This window comes from Solanum tuberosum, unplaced genomic scaffold (genome assembly GCF_000226075.1).
Source record: "Solanum tuberosum cultivar DM 1-3 516 R44 unplaced genomic scaffold, SolTub_3.0 scf00323, whole genome shotgun sequence".
NCBI lineage: Eukaryota > Viridiplantae > Streptophyta > Magnoliopsida > Solanales > Solanaceae > Solanum > Solanum tuberosum.
The window spans coordinates 91,654-108,610 of NW_006239244.1; the positions used below are offsets into that span (position 1 = coordinate 91,654).

At 30.0% G+C, this 16,957-nt stretch overlaps 2 protein-coding genes across 3 annotated transcripts; one reads left to right on the plus strand and one right to left on the minus strand.

Moving 5' to 3' along the window:
• The first annotated feature begins 701 nt into the window (after positions 1-701).
• On the plus strand, positions 702-2,425 carry LOC102596158 (aspartic proteinase PCS1-like). Its single transcript, XM_006360321.2, has one exon. The coding sequence runs from the start codon at positions 711-713 to the stop codon at positions 2,049-2,051; it is 1,341 nt and encodes a 446-aa protein (XP_006360383.2). The 5' UTR covers positions 702-710; the 3' UTR covers positions 2,052-2,425.
• Positions 2,426-10,693: 8,268 nt separating this feature from the next.
• LOC102596495 (glutamine synthetase-like) lies at positions 10,694-14,748 on the minus strand. Of its 2 annotated transcripts, none has more exons than XM_006360322.2 (12): positions 14,590-14,748; positions 13,848-13,887; positions 13,632-13,735; positions 13,492-13,540; positions 13,148-13,254; positions 12,857-12,944; positions 12,229-12,357; positions 12,018-12,092; positions 11,858-11,911; positions 11,721-11,758; positions 11,334-11,493; positions 10,694-11,182 (listed from the first exon to the last, which is right to left on the minus strand). In XM_006360322.2, exons 1-12 carry the CDS (start codon positions 14,661-14,663, stop codon positions 11,030-11,032), a joined length of 1,071 nt encoding a protein of 356 aa, XP_006360384.1. In that variant the 5' UTR covers positions 14,664-14,748; the 3' UTR covers positions 10,694-11,029. The 2 variants fall into 2 exon arrangements, with proteins under 2 accessions (XP_006360384.1, XP_015170286.1); XM_015314800.1 differs by lacking the exon at positions 14,590-14,748 and adding an exon at positions 13,973-14,051.
• Positions 14,749-16,957: the final 2,209 nt, after the last annotated feature.

The following is a 16,957-nucleotide window of genomic DNA, read 5'->3' on the forward strand; positions in this document are numbered from 1 at the left end:
ATACAGTAACTTTAGTTGACAATTTACATTCATACTAATAGATTTTTAACTGTCAATCTAATTATTATTATAATATTAATATAAAAATTACAGTAAAAACTCATAAACGTTAAATTCTGAATCCATTTTTAGAACACTTCCTACTAAAATGATTTTTATGCAACAACAAATTTAAATCAAAATCTTAAAATATATATCAAACGCTCAATAAAAAAAAAAGGAAAAAGCCAAAGGGTAAAGCTAGGAAATTAGTACTTTCTTTTAATCATCTCAATTTATGTGACATATTTTCATATCTGGTAATCGTTTAACTTTATAATGCCTATTAGTTTCTTAATAAGATAATTTATAATTACACGAATAATAACGATATACTTTAGATCGTAAATTTCAAAAAAAAAAATCTTAAAAACTCTACGTCCAGTCAAACAACATCAATCCGTCGAATCGTACTATTTGGTGAAAACGTAGCTAGTGTCTCACCTACAGCTCACTAAGGAAAAGTAGTTAACTGTTATCATTACAACCAGCTTGCACAACAACTAAAAGCCCTATTAAAGAAACCGCGTTTTCTTTTTCTTTTTTAATTCTTTTACCCTTTATTTCCTCTTTAGATTTTTTTCTTTTTTTAAAAAAAAAACCTTTAAATCTATATATAAATACACATCCATCTACTCACACTCTCACCTCACTTTTTCCAAAAAGAAAAAATGGATTCTTCTTCTTCAAAAAAAATTCTTCTTCTCTTTGTTACATTCTTGAATTGTTTCTACATTTTATTAGCAAAAAATACCCCTTTTTCTATGTCATTTCCTCTTATTTCAACACAATTATCACATAATTCATCATCTAAAGCTCTTTTTCTTTCTTCCCTTGTGGCAAATTCTCATCAAAATACAAATACAAAAATTATGCCTAGAGTTCCATCTTTGAATTATAAATCAACTTTTAAATATTCTATGGCTCTTATTATTACACTTCCTATAGGTACACCACCACAAAATCAACAAATGGTTTTGGATACTGGTAGTCAACTTTCTTGGATTCAGTGCCATAAAAAAATTCCAAAAATACCCCCGCCAACGACGTCGTTTGATCCTTCTTTGTCCTCTTCTTTTTCCGTCCTTCCTTGTAGTCATCCTTTGTGTAAGCCGAGAATTCCCGATTTTACCCTTCCAACGTCGTGTGACCAAAATCGGTTGTGCCACTACTCGTATTTTTATGCTGATGGTACTTTGGCTGAGGGTAATCTTGTCCGTGAAAAAATTACATTTTCACGTTCCCAAAGTACCCCTCCTTTGATTCTTGGTTGCGCTACCGAGTCCGATGATGCTGAGGGTATTTTGGGAATGAATCTTGGAAGGTTCTCTTTTGCCTCCCAAGCCAAGGTACAAAAATTCTCGTATTGCGTGCCGATTCGACAAGGTAACCATACGGTTAAACCTACCGGAACATTTTACCTAGGTCAAAACCCGAATTTTCGTACATTTCGATACGTAAATTTGTTGACTTTTCCTCAAAGTCAACGCATGCCTAATTTGGACCCCCTAGCATACACAGTTGGTATGCTAGGGATAAAAATTGGCGAAAAAAAACTGAATATCTCTACGAGGGTTTTCCGGCCAAATGCCGGTGGTTCCGGCCAGACGATTGTCGATTCGGGAACGGAATACACTTTTTTGGTGGAAGAAGCGTATAATAAGGTGCGAGAAGAAATTGTTAGGTTAGTTGGTCGGAAAATGAAGAGAGGTTACGTGTATGGGGAAGCGCTCGACATGTGTTTTGATAGCGTCCATTCAATGGAAATCGGACGTTTAATAGGTGACATGACATTGCAATTTGAAAATGGAGTCGAGATTTTAATCAATAAGGAAAGGATGTTAGATGAAGTGGAAAGTGGGATCCATTGTGTTGGGATCGGACGGTCAGAATCACTTGGTATTGCAAGTAATATTATTGGCAATTTTCATCAACAAAATCTATGGGTAGAATTTGATTTGAGAAATCGAAGAGTAGGGTTTGGGAAAGGTGAGTGTAGTATGCAAGTGTAATGGGCATTAATTATATCGGTATAAGGGTGGAACTCGAGCATCAAAGAGATCGAGTCTATATATCGTGACCTAATTTTCTGAATATCGCTTGTTCACTCGATATATATTGGATGATAATATGGAGCTGGCCGTGGCTTTAGTCTTAATTGCATGTTCGAGGCTACAAAGAGGATCAGATTAGTAATACTATGATTTGAGTTATATGATATTTTAATCAATGGTCTCGAGCTAGAGGAGGACTTAGGTCTTGTGCAGTGTAAAATAGTAATGTAGTAATAATAGATGAGGATGAGAACATATAATGTATGATATGTATATGTACTTGATTCAATTTGTAATTCTTTTATTATATATATATATTTTTTTTATTTCTACATTTAAAGTTTACTTAAATTTCGTTTGATCTTAGTTTCAGTTTTAAGTTATTTTAATTAAGATTTTGAATAGTCATATCTCTCTATAAGCAATGTTTGATATGTCGACACACATGGCTTCATGTTTGTTATTTCGACACCACTTAATAAGTTCGTAGAAAAAATTTAAAAATTATTTTTCTTAAAGAATAATGCAAAGTAAATAGAAGTATAAAGTCTTAGAGTATGTTTGGCTAAGTTTATAAACAAATTAAAGTTTATTAGCTTATAAAGAAATTTGGGATAAGGGTCTGAAAAATACCCCAACTTTGGTCGGATTTGCTGTTGCGATACTAAACTTTCATGAGGACCTATTAGCTCCATAGACTATTTAATACCGTATTTTTTACCCCCTGAACTATTTAATAGTATATTTTAAATGTATATATGTGCCCACGTGGACACATTACTATTTATAATTTTGCATTATTTTTTATGTCCATATGGGCAAATATATATGTTTAAAATACAATATTAAATAGTCTAGGGAGGTAATAGGTCCTCATGAAAGTTTAGTATCGCAACAGTAAATCCGACCAAAGTTAGGATATTTTTCAGACCCTTATTCCAAGAAATTTTGATTTATCTACGTATTTGACAAATTAAAAGTACCTGTAGATTAAAATCAATCATAAGTTGATCGTCTTCAATATATAGTTATAAATTTAAAGCACTTTTAGTTTAATTAAATATTTTTAACGATTTTATCCCCAATCTCTTTTGTAATCTCCAAAATAATCTTTCTAAAATATTGTAACTTTTATTTTTGTCCCTTTTTATACAACAACAACAAATTTAGTGAAATTTTACAAGCATGGTCTGAAAAGGATACATAGAGTTAGCATATGCATTACGCAAATTTTATCTCTATTTTATAAAGGTGAATATTCCATTTTCAAAAGACCCTCGATTCAAGTATTCCACGTCTCAAATCCCTTTTTATGTATATTTATTTAATAAATATCTATGTCTAGATATTATGTGTCAATGGACAAGAAATTAAATTAATTACGAGTAAATAGAGACATGTTGTGAAACAATGTACATATGCATGCACGCTTTCTGGTCCATATAATTATTTAATTTGTGGGACACACTTCAACTAGTGCACTGTCTTCCCAACTACTGACTAGTTATTTTTCTCTAGTTGTTAGTAGGGACATTAAATTATTACAATATAGTTTACAAGATTAGAATGAATAAAGTTAATTATGGATAGTCATGATGGTAAACGTGCTAAACACAAGGATTAATGTAAAAATCATATATCCTATTTTTTCAAGTAGGGGCTAGAAACAAGATTAGAAGAAGAAGAAGAAATGATAAGGGTACACTTCATTCGGATCTTAATCGAGGAGAGTCAATTTCGAATCTTCTCTCAATTAAAACTGGCGCAAAAATTAATCAAGGTCTTAAAGGAAAATGTGACTCTCAAGGTCGCGGCTAATAAGAGCGTGTTGAAGAAAAAGACCCATAAACTTCTAGTCTAGCAAATTGTTAGAAAGAAGTAGGTTCATGTTATAAACTTGTGCTATTTCCATATCGCAATTGTAAAGAAATGATTTTTGGGGTGAATTTTACAAAATTTAGTTCAAAAGGTGAAAAATGCTCAAGTTATATAAAGAGACGTCATCTATTTCATAATTGACCCATGAGGGAATTCTTCAACATCTTCTTACGCGTCCTTGGGATGAGTTAAGCTTACAATGTAAAGAAATGAATTTTGAGTTTAACTCAATTCCAAAAATCAGCTCAAGAATGAGAATTGTACGAACCATATAAAGAGACTACAAATCTCATATTTGACTGATATGGGGCTTCTTCAACAAGAATGGAGGAGGAAAGTGGAACGTTTTATTAGACATTATATAAGTTCACGTGATATGCGCATTTAATTTTTGTGCTTGTTTATATATAATGTCCTAACCAGAGGGCCAAATCCATGAGGTTTGTTGCGCCAGCCCCTAATAATTATAATGTGAGGACTAATAATTAATTAATGAACCAGAAAATATTGCTCCATTTATATGTAATTCTCAGGAAATTAAAATATCATAAAACTGAAATTGTGGCTATGAATTAATGTTACAGTAGGACCAGTATAATTATAAATTGAGAAAGTATTAATATGTGTAATTTGATTGTTTTTTTTTTTATGTGTTAGACACTTTGACTGAATATTATATTTTAAAAATTATGGGCCACAATCTCGTGATTAAGATGTTTTAGCTGGTAATTTATAATTCAAATTAATACCCCCCACCCCCACCCCTTTTTTTTCTTTCTTTTTACTATCTTTGTTTAAGCGTCTCTGCAACGAAATAATTTTGCGATAATCATTTAATGACAATAATAAAATTATTGCTATATTATAAATATTTAGTAGCAATAATATAATATAGATATTTATATATAAGAGGTGTCAATGACTATTTCAGGAAAAATATAGCTTATTAGCTTTTTATTTAATTTATTATGTATAACTAAAGTTAGATTTACGAACTGTTTTGATCGTCTTAGTTCTGTTTCGGTTTGATTACTTTTTAATGACTTATGCATCAATCATCGTATTCCATGTTAATTAGAGCTCCCACTCCTTTTGCTCCCTTGGTGACTCGAACTCGCAATCTTCGGGTTGGAAGTGAGGAGTGCTTACCATCCGAGCAATCCCTCTCGTCAGAAATCATGATTTAAGTTATTGAAATACAAGTTTTTTTAATAGAAAATACAAAACATTGAATAACAATATTTCTACAACACATATTCATATTAATCGAGTTAGTAAGTCCTCGTCGGGAAAGAATATGGTGTATCGAAGAATAAAAAGGAGACAATCAATATGAAAATATAATTTATCTGATTTATTTTCTTAGAAAAAAATATTTTGTAAAAATTTACCAAATTAATCGAATATTAAAAAATATTTTCCTCCATATTGAACACAATTGAAAAGGGGAAATGTAGTTCCCTCAGCTTGAAGGCATTATAAATTTGTTTTTTTCTAATATATATCGTGATTCCAATTTCTAAGTTTTGTCAATTAATCCTTTCTAGTGTTTTGGTCGGTACTATTAATTTTGCCAACCTACAAAAGATGAGGCAATCAGTAAGATTTAGACTTTTTAGAGAAAAATATCAAACAAATACTCATTTTGTTACGGGAATGAGATAAATAAGGATATTTTATAAAATTATATTATTTTATATTTTATATGAAATAGTAATCTCAAATAGCAAAATAAAATAATTTCAAAATTATATTAGGCTCAATTAAATTCAAATTCATGCATTGCAAATCTAATTTTTACGATGCTTTCAAGAGGATCAGATGCTCGAATCCAAAACCTCTAGATAATTAAAGATCGAGGAATCCTAAATCGTTTCACCATCATCATGTTTCTGAGGTTGATCACTCTCAATTTTATTATAGAAGTTGTGTATAAATATTAAACTGAACCACCTCAAATAGCGTGAATCAATCTATACATACAATTTTTTAGAGGGATCTGGTTGAAAAATCGATCGATAACATTAGGGTCCTTACTTAGCTTCTGTTGACCATAATCTCGTGATTCTCACTTCTAAGATTTGTCAACTAAACCTTTTTAGTGTTTTGGTCGGTGCGTACACTTAATATTAATTTTGCCAACCTAAAAAAAGGTGAAACAATCACTAAGATTTAGACTTTAAACAAAAAATTCAAGCTGTAAAAGCTATAACGGTCTTCTAAGTCATAATTTTTTTAAAGTTTTTTTGGTACGATGGAAAATTCTAAAGTCCTAAATAAGAACATGACGATGTTACTATAATCACATCATTATATTTTGATTCTATTTGACGCTTTTTCACCTCTATCTGAACTGTTTTTGTTAAATATGAAATAAAATGTGTGTTTGGTACCTCAAAAATCAAATCAAATATAATATACATTATCTGTTTAATTCTTATCGTTTTAATTTGATTATTCGATTATTAATCATACACGAAAATAAAATCAAAGATTAGGGGGAGGAACATACATGTTTGGAATACTATTTATTTGGGGCTTTTTTGGTTTCATAAATAAATTTTGATGATAACATTTATAAGATATTTAAAATTGTTCATAAAAAAAGTATATTATGTATATTATAAAAATAATATGTATATAATCGATCGGTTCGGTTTGATTATTTCTTTGAGTTATTTTGAGTAAAATCAAAATTAAACCAAATATTATCGATTTTTTTAAATGTAAACCAAGCTAACATAAAATTGATTTATTTGATCGATTTGATTCAACTTTTCAATTTGGATAGACTTATACCCAAATCTTGAGCACCCCTAGATGTAACTATAATTATATGGATTAACAAGGCTTCATATTTCCATTTATCAAATAATTCAGATCAAATTGTAAGGTTTCTTATTGAGTTGAAATATATGTAACCAAAGTGTTTTACAAGCACAAAATACACTCAACATTTAGTAAAATATATTAGGGTTTTAAATAAATATACATTTCTGTATTAAACTTTAATTTTTCATTGTCAATTCAGTGTATCAGGTTTGAATTTTTAAAATACAACATACTTTAATAAAGAATACTAAAATCCATCGCTCAGAAATAAAAAATTATTATCATAAAATTTAAAATAATCAAGTCAATAATTTCCCAATCGAAAGAGGAAAAAGAATAAGGGTTAGAAAATTTACTTTTCAATATTATATGGTGATAACTTTTAATTCTTGTCATTAGTAATCATTTTTAGTGTTTAATTGATACTTATTATGCCAACCTTAAAAAATGAGGCAATCACTAAGATTTAGACTTTAAGAAAATCCTCAAAACTGTAAAACATTGACTACAATTTAGTTCGCGAAAAAAATTATTTCGAAATTATAGTTTTATCTAAATTAAATATTTATTTCGGATTTAGTTTTATCTTCGTCAAACAAAATATAAATTTAATATTTAAACTTAATTAATCCTGCCACTCTTCTTTTTGATTTGTTAAAAAAAGTATCACATATTTCAAATTTGAAAATAACCAACTTATACATTTAATTTTAATCTTAATTTAAAAAAACTTAGCCACACAAATATTCTGTCATCTTTAATGCTAAGTTTAAAATTAGCTATGTAAATACTTTGTCATGTTTAAGATCACAATTTCAAATATCTTCTATTTTAAAAAAAAAAATCATAAAAATCCAAATTATATCAACTTGTTGACTAGTATCTTAATTCGATCTTTGCCTAACTTAGCCAAACAATATGGTATCTTTGTTGATTTAGGTTAGTCAAATCTTCCCTAACTTTTTAGTAATTTCTTTCACTAATTGTTGTTTAATTAAAAATTAGAAAAATGTGGAGTAGCACATCGTCCTTTCGTTTCAAGTGTTCGATGTTCACAATGAACTCTGATTGAATACAAACATACATATTACAAGACCTACATTTTGAGATGACGTTCTTAATAGATTTTTTTTTTTCATTCTCAAAAGCCTAAATTCAAAATTCTAATTAAAAATGAAGAAATTTCGAACTATCCTACCACGCGGTGTACCAAACCAAATGATGTCAACATCTAAGGACATTAGTTGGCGCCAGACTTGATATGATGTGAACTTTACGAAGCCAACTTACGTACGAGATGTCTGAGCTTGTTTGTTAGAGGAGTATTTTATTGTTTTAATTTATGTGACATAATGGATTCGATAGAGAATTTAAGTAAAAATTTACATGATTTATAAGATCTGTTCTCAAGCATATTAATATTTTGAAACAAATTTACATGGTGTAGTTTTTTTTTTCCCTATGGGTTTCTATTTGATATTTAGAGTCTGCATTGAAGCATGACTAAAATTAGGTCGCTCATTACAGAGCTCATTTGGAAATAACGCTCTCAACAATAAAATTTTCATGCCTAAAATTTAAACTCACTGTATTTTTCCATCATAATTATGCTTTGAAAGAATTACGGTTCGTAGCTATCGGTGTTTGTGCATTGGGCTCGGGTCAGCCTCCTAGACTTCAATAAATTGAAGATTTTATGGTAATTATTTAATATATTATATTTAGCTGTAATGATAAATACAAATATTTATAATCATAGTTTATATAATATTGCTAAAGACTTTAGCGATTTTGAATGCAGTGACATTAACATAATTACCGTTAAATATTTTTTATGACAATAAATAATACTGCTAAAAAAGAAAAATCAATTTATACTAAATATCTCTTTTATTGTAGTGAGTTCGGACCCAGATCTTTACTAAGCATTTTGCTACTTTTGGGGAAGTTTCATTGAACCAATCTTGTTCATGGCTGGAAAAAAAATCATAGATCCAGTCCATGTCTGGGAGAATAAAAAATCATGTAAAATACTTCTTGAACCTTGTCCATATTATAGTATAAATATTTTTTAGCGGCATATATATAAAGAGTGTTAAAGCCTTTATAAATATTAGTTAATTATCTTTAAATTTAATGTGGTTATAGACTTTAGGAATATCTATCAAGAGTACTAATTGACGTTAAGAATATATATTTGATAATTAAATTTTTATCGATCTGTCGTTAATTAAATGTCGATAAAAATTATTTTTAATATAGTGTGACCGGAAAGATTGTTATCCTAGTGGACCACATTACGAAAGCACAATGATCTTGTGATTGTTATAATAACTTATAGATAGCATAACGGTGAAGCAACTTTAGATCAACCAATGAAAGACTTGATAGTTCTAGAAAATTTAGCTCTTTAGTTCACAAGTAATCATTTTGGAAGAAATCCAAAAGGATGATAACACGACAAAATTAAAAGATAGTGGTTACAAAATTATTTGAACTATTCTTATTTTCGCGAATTTTACATTTCAAGTATTTGTTGTATTTTTTTTTTATCTGAACCATTACTATTTATGAATTAAAACACACTTTGTTGAATTAGATGAGGATAATTCAGGTAGAAATAAATAAATAAATAAATGATGATTGACATAATCAACTTCAAGACATGTTTTAATTTATAGATGGTATATGATATTCCAGATTAAAAAGAAGAAGATACAATTGATACTTGAAGTGTGAAACACAAAAAGGGGAAAGGGCGGTCAACTCATTGATTCATCTGGTATCTATATATATATATATGATTATATAGCTTGTTTAAATGATCTTTTATGGTGGTCTAACTTGATAGACTTAGTTTCTTATGAGGTGTGCTTAGAATTGTTAAAAAGGTTCAGACCATCCCCACCTGGCCCAAGCTTCGCAGGTCAAGAAATTTGATGGGCTAGGATGGGCCGACCCTTCATTTGGAAAGACTTGAAAATGCTCAACCCAATCCTAGAAGGGCTGTTGGCTGGGGCAGGCTATCCTTTTTTTTTCCTTTTCAAACTTAAATTTCTATGACATCAAGAAAATGAGAAGATTTTCAAATCAAATATGGCAAATAATGGTGTTGTTTCAACAACACTAGCAAAAAATCTAGTGTGATGAGTATGTATCTAGGATACTAGTTACACGAGATACATGTATCTGGTGTGATACATCCCAGATACGCGAGCAATATAAAGAGAGTGGCGAGCGAGATGGGAGAGAGGCAAGGGCACGGGATTTGACAATGTATCTTAGATAAATGCAAATTCACTTGGATATAGTGTATTTAGAACAAATTACACATAATTTTGAGTCCATGTGTCCCGAGATACATGTATCTAGACACACCAAAATCTGGTTAGATTCATACTATTACAATGTGGCGTGCATCTAAGTAATCAGCTCATACACTAATGAAATTTCTGTAAGTTACCCTTTAATAAATAGTTTTTGACCCATGGGCCAACCCCGATCCGACTCTGATCAAGCCTCAAAGGCCAAGGGCTTATATGAGCCGGACTTATAAACCCTAATTTTGAATGGACTTGGAAAATTCTATCCCAACTCTACCCCAATAACGAGTTGGGTTGGACCAGCCCCATGGGCAAAGCCCATTTTGATGGCTTTAGGTGTTCTTTTAACTATTAACTTCTAAATTAAAATATGTATCATAATGTAAGAAATTTTTCAATATCAATATAACTTAACGAAGATAATATGTTTCTTTATCCTTGAATCATGTACTATATTAATCAAGCTATAAATTATTACCTGTTATTGTAGGTCAACTTTTACCAGATTATGCAATGTAGTACACAAAAGCTAAAACACATTAGATGTGCACTCATAAGCAACATAAATAAGTTAAAATCAATAAGAATAACATAGTCATTAACAACATTACCAAATCAAAGGAAGTGAATTCAGCCTTTGATGAATGCATTGTTCAAAGAAATAATAGAAGAAAATAACAAAGACTACCTTAACTAAAGACAATTGAGGGGAAGAAGTGGTAACTTCCCATAAATCAATTTATTGACGCAAGAAACAATTGTCCTTATGTGCCCGAACTCTTCAAAATATTGTTGAGTGTGTGTCAGATCCTCCAAAAGGAGTACGTTTTTAGAGAATCAGACATGAGTAGGATAGAATTTCTAAAGGGTTCGAGCAAACATAGCGAGACACTTATGAACAGCTTAAGGTTTCCAGACAATTGTGGTCTCAGCAATCATGGATGTAACAATGTAGGGGTCCATGTTCGAAGCAGGCCTCCTGTCCTCAAAGTATCCCTTCCCTGCCTTCTCTGTATCTCTGCCTACACGAACCGAGCAGCCACGATTGGCAACACCCTGGGCAAACAAAGTAGCAACATAAAATGAGACAGACACTCGAGATCAGCATCACTCGTATCATCTAAGAGTCTAAGTAGACACGAAATGAACGAAAGATTGGCAACATTGATGGGCTGAAAGAGAGGGAATTAAACGATAGTTTACTTACCCATTTGAAGGAGTTGATGTCAGCTGTTTCATGTTTTCCAGTGAGACGACGTTCATTGCCTTCACCATATGCAGCAATGTGCTCTTTGTGCCTTAATCCAAGCTTCTCAATAGCCTTTTTGATGATTTCGTAACCTCCATCTTCCCTCATAGACTTGGTACTGAAAGAAACATTCCGCGTCAATACCTTCACATAGAGAGAGCGCGAGAGCCAAAGAAGGGGACAGGGGAAAGGAAGTTCAATGAAGAACTTCTATCCAAACACATAACTACTTATTCATAAAATCCGTTTCAACACTTAAAATGTTCTTCAACAATTGATCATGCTTATAAGTTATAGCTAGACGGGCTCATATACTATAGTAGAATAAAAATGTCATTCCTCTACCTGTAGTTTGCGTGTGCACCAGCACCATTCCAATCGCCCTGAAAGTAAACGGGAAAAAAGATGATGTAAATGCAAGCCTCAGAGCAGATCAACCCGACATTAAGTAATAGTAAAAAGATATAAAACAGAAAACTCACAGGGATAGGTTTCGGGTCAAATGAAACAACAACTCCAGCAACCTCAGCAATCCTCTGTTCAATACGAATACAAACGAGCAAGTGAAACAATCGAACTCCACATTCAAGCTAGATTGAAGATTGAAATGGTAAAAAAGTTTAAAACAACCAAGTATAATACCTCGAGAATGTAACGTGCCGTCCACACCTCATCACCAGCTGAGATACCTACAGCAGGACCAACTTGGAATTCCCACTGCATAAAATTACATCAAGTTTAATGAGTTTGAACTATGTATACATATACAAAAATAAATAAATTAAGATCATACTCTTGAACACTCTGACTCTATATCCTGAATTCGTCTCTGTTAATGAAAAAAGCATTATACCTGTCCAGGCATCACTTCCCCATTGACACCGCTGATGTTAATTCCAGCGTAAAGACATGCCTTATAATGTGAGTCGACTATATCGCGTCCAAAAGCATTGGCAGCTCCAGTTCCACAGTAGTAAGGTCCCTAAGGGAAAGTAGCAGAATTGTAAATGCTGTACTTCCAAGATTAAAATACAAAATCCATTCGTTGTGTAGTTTTAATACGAATGAAGAGAAAATTTTAGTTCAACAATGTTATGGGAAAGTTATGCAAAGTAAAGGGAACAATGCCACTTTTTTGGGGGAAGGCAAGGGCGGAGGTATTAGCACTTGACGTAGTTGTTCTATAATCCAGAACCCATAAAGTTGAAATCTTGGCTCCACGTCAAAGAGAAGGCCAATGCTAGAAAAACAAACTCGTTTGAGCTTTTGAGATTGCAAAGTAAGTGTTTGAAAAAAAGATTTCAAAAACTCAGAACTTTCAAATCATCAAATTTCACTCAGTAACTTTATGATCTGTAAAGATATTTTGACGATCAAGATACTTAATGTCGGAAAAAACAACTCAAACTCGGTTTTTCAAATGGTTAACACAAATAACTCAAAATCTCCAAAACTTCATAAAAAGTTTAAGGTATTAGTACCTGAGGTCCAGGGAAACCTCCAATAGGCCATCCAAGAGGCCAGTTAACCTCTTTCTGCAGCAACGTGTACTCTTGCTCGATACCATACCTAATTGGAAAAATTAATCCAACAATCAAAATATTTCTGAACGACAACAACAACAACAACAACAATATACCCAGTGTAATACCACAAGTGGGGTCTAGGATGGGTAAGATGAACACAGACCTTATCCCTACCTTTATGAGGTAGACATGATGTTCCCGAGAAAACCTTTTTACGTTAAAAATCTAAATTGAGTTTTTCAATACCATGGTTCTTCAGCAGCAACAACAGGGTCGCTGAAAATCTTGGCTGCATTGTGCCTCTTGTTTGTTGGAATGGGATCACCAGCTGGAGTGTAAGCATCACACATGACCTTAAGAAAACAAAAAAAAAACGATTAAAAACTCACACATTTACCAAATTCCAAGAAAAAAACTAACAGTATCTAATAAGCTATATTGCTCGTACTCATAAAAAATATTGACGTGTACATGTTAGATCCTCCAAAAATAATGCACACATTGTTGGAGGATCAACACATGTGCGCGCCAATATTTTTGGAGAGTCTGTGCAGGATTTGATAATTGGTAACAATAACAAACCAACTCACCAAAATATTGTCGCCTCTCCTGAATGGATCCTTGAAAATTGCTTGAGGACTATTTGAAATTTCATTTTAATATTGTCAGATGATTCTATTCAAGTAATGAAACTTCACAACGTATTATTGCACATTAAAGAAAAACTTACTGTAGGATCACTTCACTGTCTTCTCCAGAAGCTTGCCCGGTGCTAGAACCGTCATAGTTCCATTTCGGAAGCTCTGAAGGATCCTTAACAGGACCTGAAAGAGTCTATAAATTATAAAACCAAAAGAAAATCACCATGTTAGCGATCTTCAATCACTCAAAAATGGAAATATATTGTTCGTAAATAAAAGTATTAATAATCGAAACTATGTAATACCCTGGCTTTGCTCCTGAGATCCATGCCTGATCCGCCAATCCTAGTAAAAAAAAAACATGAAAATACATACCAAGTAAAGAGATTAAAATCATAATATAGATAATGTCAAAAGAGAAAAATTGCACCACTGGTAAATTTTTCCGGTCACGAATTTGAGTCGTAAAATCTGTCATAAAAATACTTCATGTCCAGGGCTGGCCTCTTTTAGGGTATACATAAAGGTACATTTTCTTTACCTATTAGATCCATTTCGTGTAATTTAAAATGCTATATCTATCTTTCTTAGGATTCAACATCTACTTTTAATACATAACAAATATTTTATATAGTATAATTTTTCGACGAAATTAGATTCGAATGATTGTAGCTCGTCTCCCGAGAAGAAAGAGACTTTTTTACAATGTCCTTTCTTCTTCTTAAAGAAATGAAAATTAAAAAAACACAACGAAAATACATAAAAATAGATCTAATCAAATAGTCCAATAAAGCACTTCCTACATAACAAAAGTATACATAAAAAAACAGATTGGACGATCTAAAAAATGCTGTTGCGCCTGTATCGAATCCTTCATAAATATATTATTTTGGAGGGATGACACATGCACTCGTCGGACATTTTTAAAGAATCCGAGCAAAATAGGATTAAACTATCAGATAAAACACTGACACAAAAACCTAAAAATCAGAAAAAACATAAGAATCATAAAAACCATAAGTAAATCTATAGGGAATAAAAACTAACCATATGTATTCGGCAATAATTTTCTTCGTGCATTCAGATAAATTGAGATTGATGAGATCTGAAATCACAGACATAATGAAAAAAATTCAATTTTCTGTGAGTGAAAAATTAACTATTGATTCAGGAGTGGCTTATTGCCTTTAAAAATATTCGCCTTATAACCCAAATTTAAAGGGGCCCAAATTTGCAGTAATAATAAAATTATTATAAGCTTTTTTAAATACAAAATAATCATACTATTTTTTTAAAATTTATATGTCTTTTTTTAAAGTTTATTATGAAACGTTTTTTTTTTAGTTTATTTGAAACATTAAAGAATGTTTTTTCTTTTTTGTCAATTTTTAAATTTAATTTCCACACGGTATGTTTAACACCACAAGATTAATAAATAAATAAATAAATATATATATCTTTTTAACATAAGATCATAGAAAAAAGTAAAGATTTTAATTAAAAATTAAAAATAAAGAAATAACTTTACATCTCAGAAATTATAAAATAAAAAAATCATTAAAAATTAAGCTTCCGATTTATTTTTGATTATAAACCACTAATTAACATGATTTGTGGATATGTAGAGAAGAAAGGGGTGTCCTTTTTTTTTCTTCTTTTGAATAGGTAGTTTCAAGATTGTGTAATTATTCGGCAATAATTACGGAATTTTCTTAAAATTTAATTTAGTTAATTAAAAAGGAATATGATACCACAAATTAACAAATTAAATTTGTATTTATTATTACTACTTTTTTTTCCTTTCCTCAAAAGAAATTTTTGTAAATAGGGCTATTTATGTTCAGCGGTATTTTGATTTCAAAATATAGTAAAATATATTGCATTCACGTGCATAATAAGTGTATTAGCTATTGTACTAATTACTATATTTCTATATAATAAATGTATTGGTGAGTATTATATATTTATGCCTAATTGTTTTCCACGAATAACAAGTACTGTGTAATATTTTTAAACTATTGGTTTTTCAAATAAATATAGTGCCTTGCTAATATATGTATTCCTATTTCATGTGTTATTTTACATAAAATAATACATATATTTTTATGTAAGCTATTTTGGTACTAAAATATAACATTTATTTATCATATAAAGTTTCATATAAGAAATTAAACAATGTGTTAGCATGAAGAGTTTATATTAGTAACACGTAATTTTGTACTTGACCCAAATGGTATCCTCAATCCTTTATTTTTAATATATTCATATACAATATTTTTAAACTTTATTTTTGTTATTTTATCCTTATGATATGTTGATGTGTTTAGATTGCAAAAATTTAGATATATGGCAAACGTGAATTTTTCTATTTTTTTTTTTCTATAACAAGCCCTACAATATAAATGGTATTGAAATGAAGGATGCAAATAAAGCTCCTGTTTGATTATAGATTCTTCTTTTAAAATTAGTATACGTGCTCGCGCGTTGCGCGGATGATTTAAAATGTAATAATTTTATAATTAAAAATAACTAATAAAATGTATAATGCACTTAAATAATATATTTAATTTATTTTAATAACAATATAATAATACAAATCATTAACTTGTGTATTTGAGCAATATTAAATTAATATCATTAGTACACAATTTAATTTATTATATTAAAATATTATATATATATAATTTATTCTTTTTATGTAGTTTGAATAAAAAAATTATGTTAATAATTTATCAATTCTAACCTTCCATATGAAATATTTGATATCATAAGACTAAATAACATGTTGAAACATTTTATATATGTTTATTCAAATTTAAAAGATTCAAAATATTATTTATTGTATTAATTTGTGTAAAATATAATATAAAATTAAAAATAATCTTAATTAGTACAATCACTATATTAGATTTAATCAATGTATGTAGATGATATATTAAATTTTAATTTGAATTATATCAGAAAACATATGGATATAAATGAGAGGATGTTTATTTGAATTTTATCCGATAAAGCTTATTATATGTAATTATAGTTATCTTTGAATCCAAATTAAAAGCTTATCGTATATTTTAAAATCGCTATTTTCAACCTAATTTAATGTTGTTATATAATATTAGGAATAGTCTTAAATTTGCTAAATGACTTATAATAGTGATATTGTTCAAGATAGAATTTAACGCTAGCTAGATCATAAATATTATGTATCTTAAATTCAAAAGTTTAAATTTTATTTCTCATAAAATTATTTTCCAATTTTGAAATTTGATTGTCCTTTAAAAGTAATATTATGAAAACATAACTTAATACCTTCTATGTTTATGATAGTGATAAAGACTATCATTTTAATAATTTTTGCTATGACGATTCCTCATGTATCTTGTGCTAAGGTTGAAAATCTGTAAAAATAAATAAA

Bases quoted from the DNA above. Each gene is read 5' to 3' on its own strand.
- LOC102596158 (XM_006360321.2), top strand. From the start codon at position 711: ATGGATTCTTCTTCTTCAAAAAAAATTCTTCTTCTCTTTGTTACATTC.
- LOC102596495 (XM_006360322.2), bottom strand. From the start codon at position 14,663: ATGTCTGTGATTTCAGATCTCATCAATCTCAATTTATCTGAATGCACG. The intron at 12,093-12,228 runs GTATAATGCTTT...AATTTTATGCAG, and splicing joins GGGAAGTGATGCCTGGACAG to TGGGAATTCCAAGTTGGTCC. The intron at 11,759-11,857 runs GTGAGTTTTCTG...GTTTACTTTCAG, and splicing joins TTGACCCGAAACCTATCCCT to GGCGATTGGAATGGTGCTGG.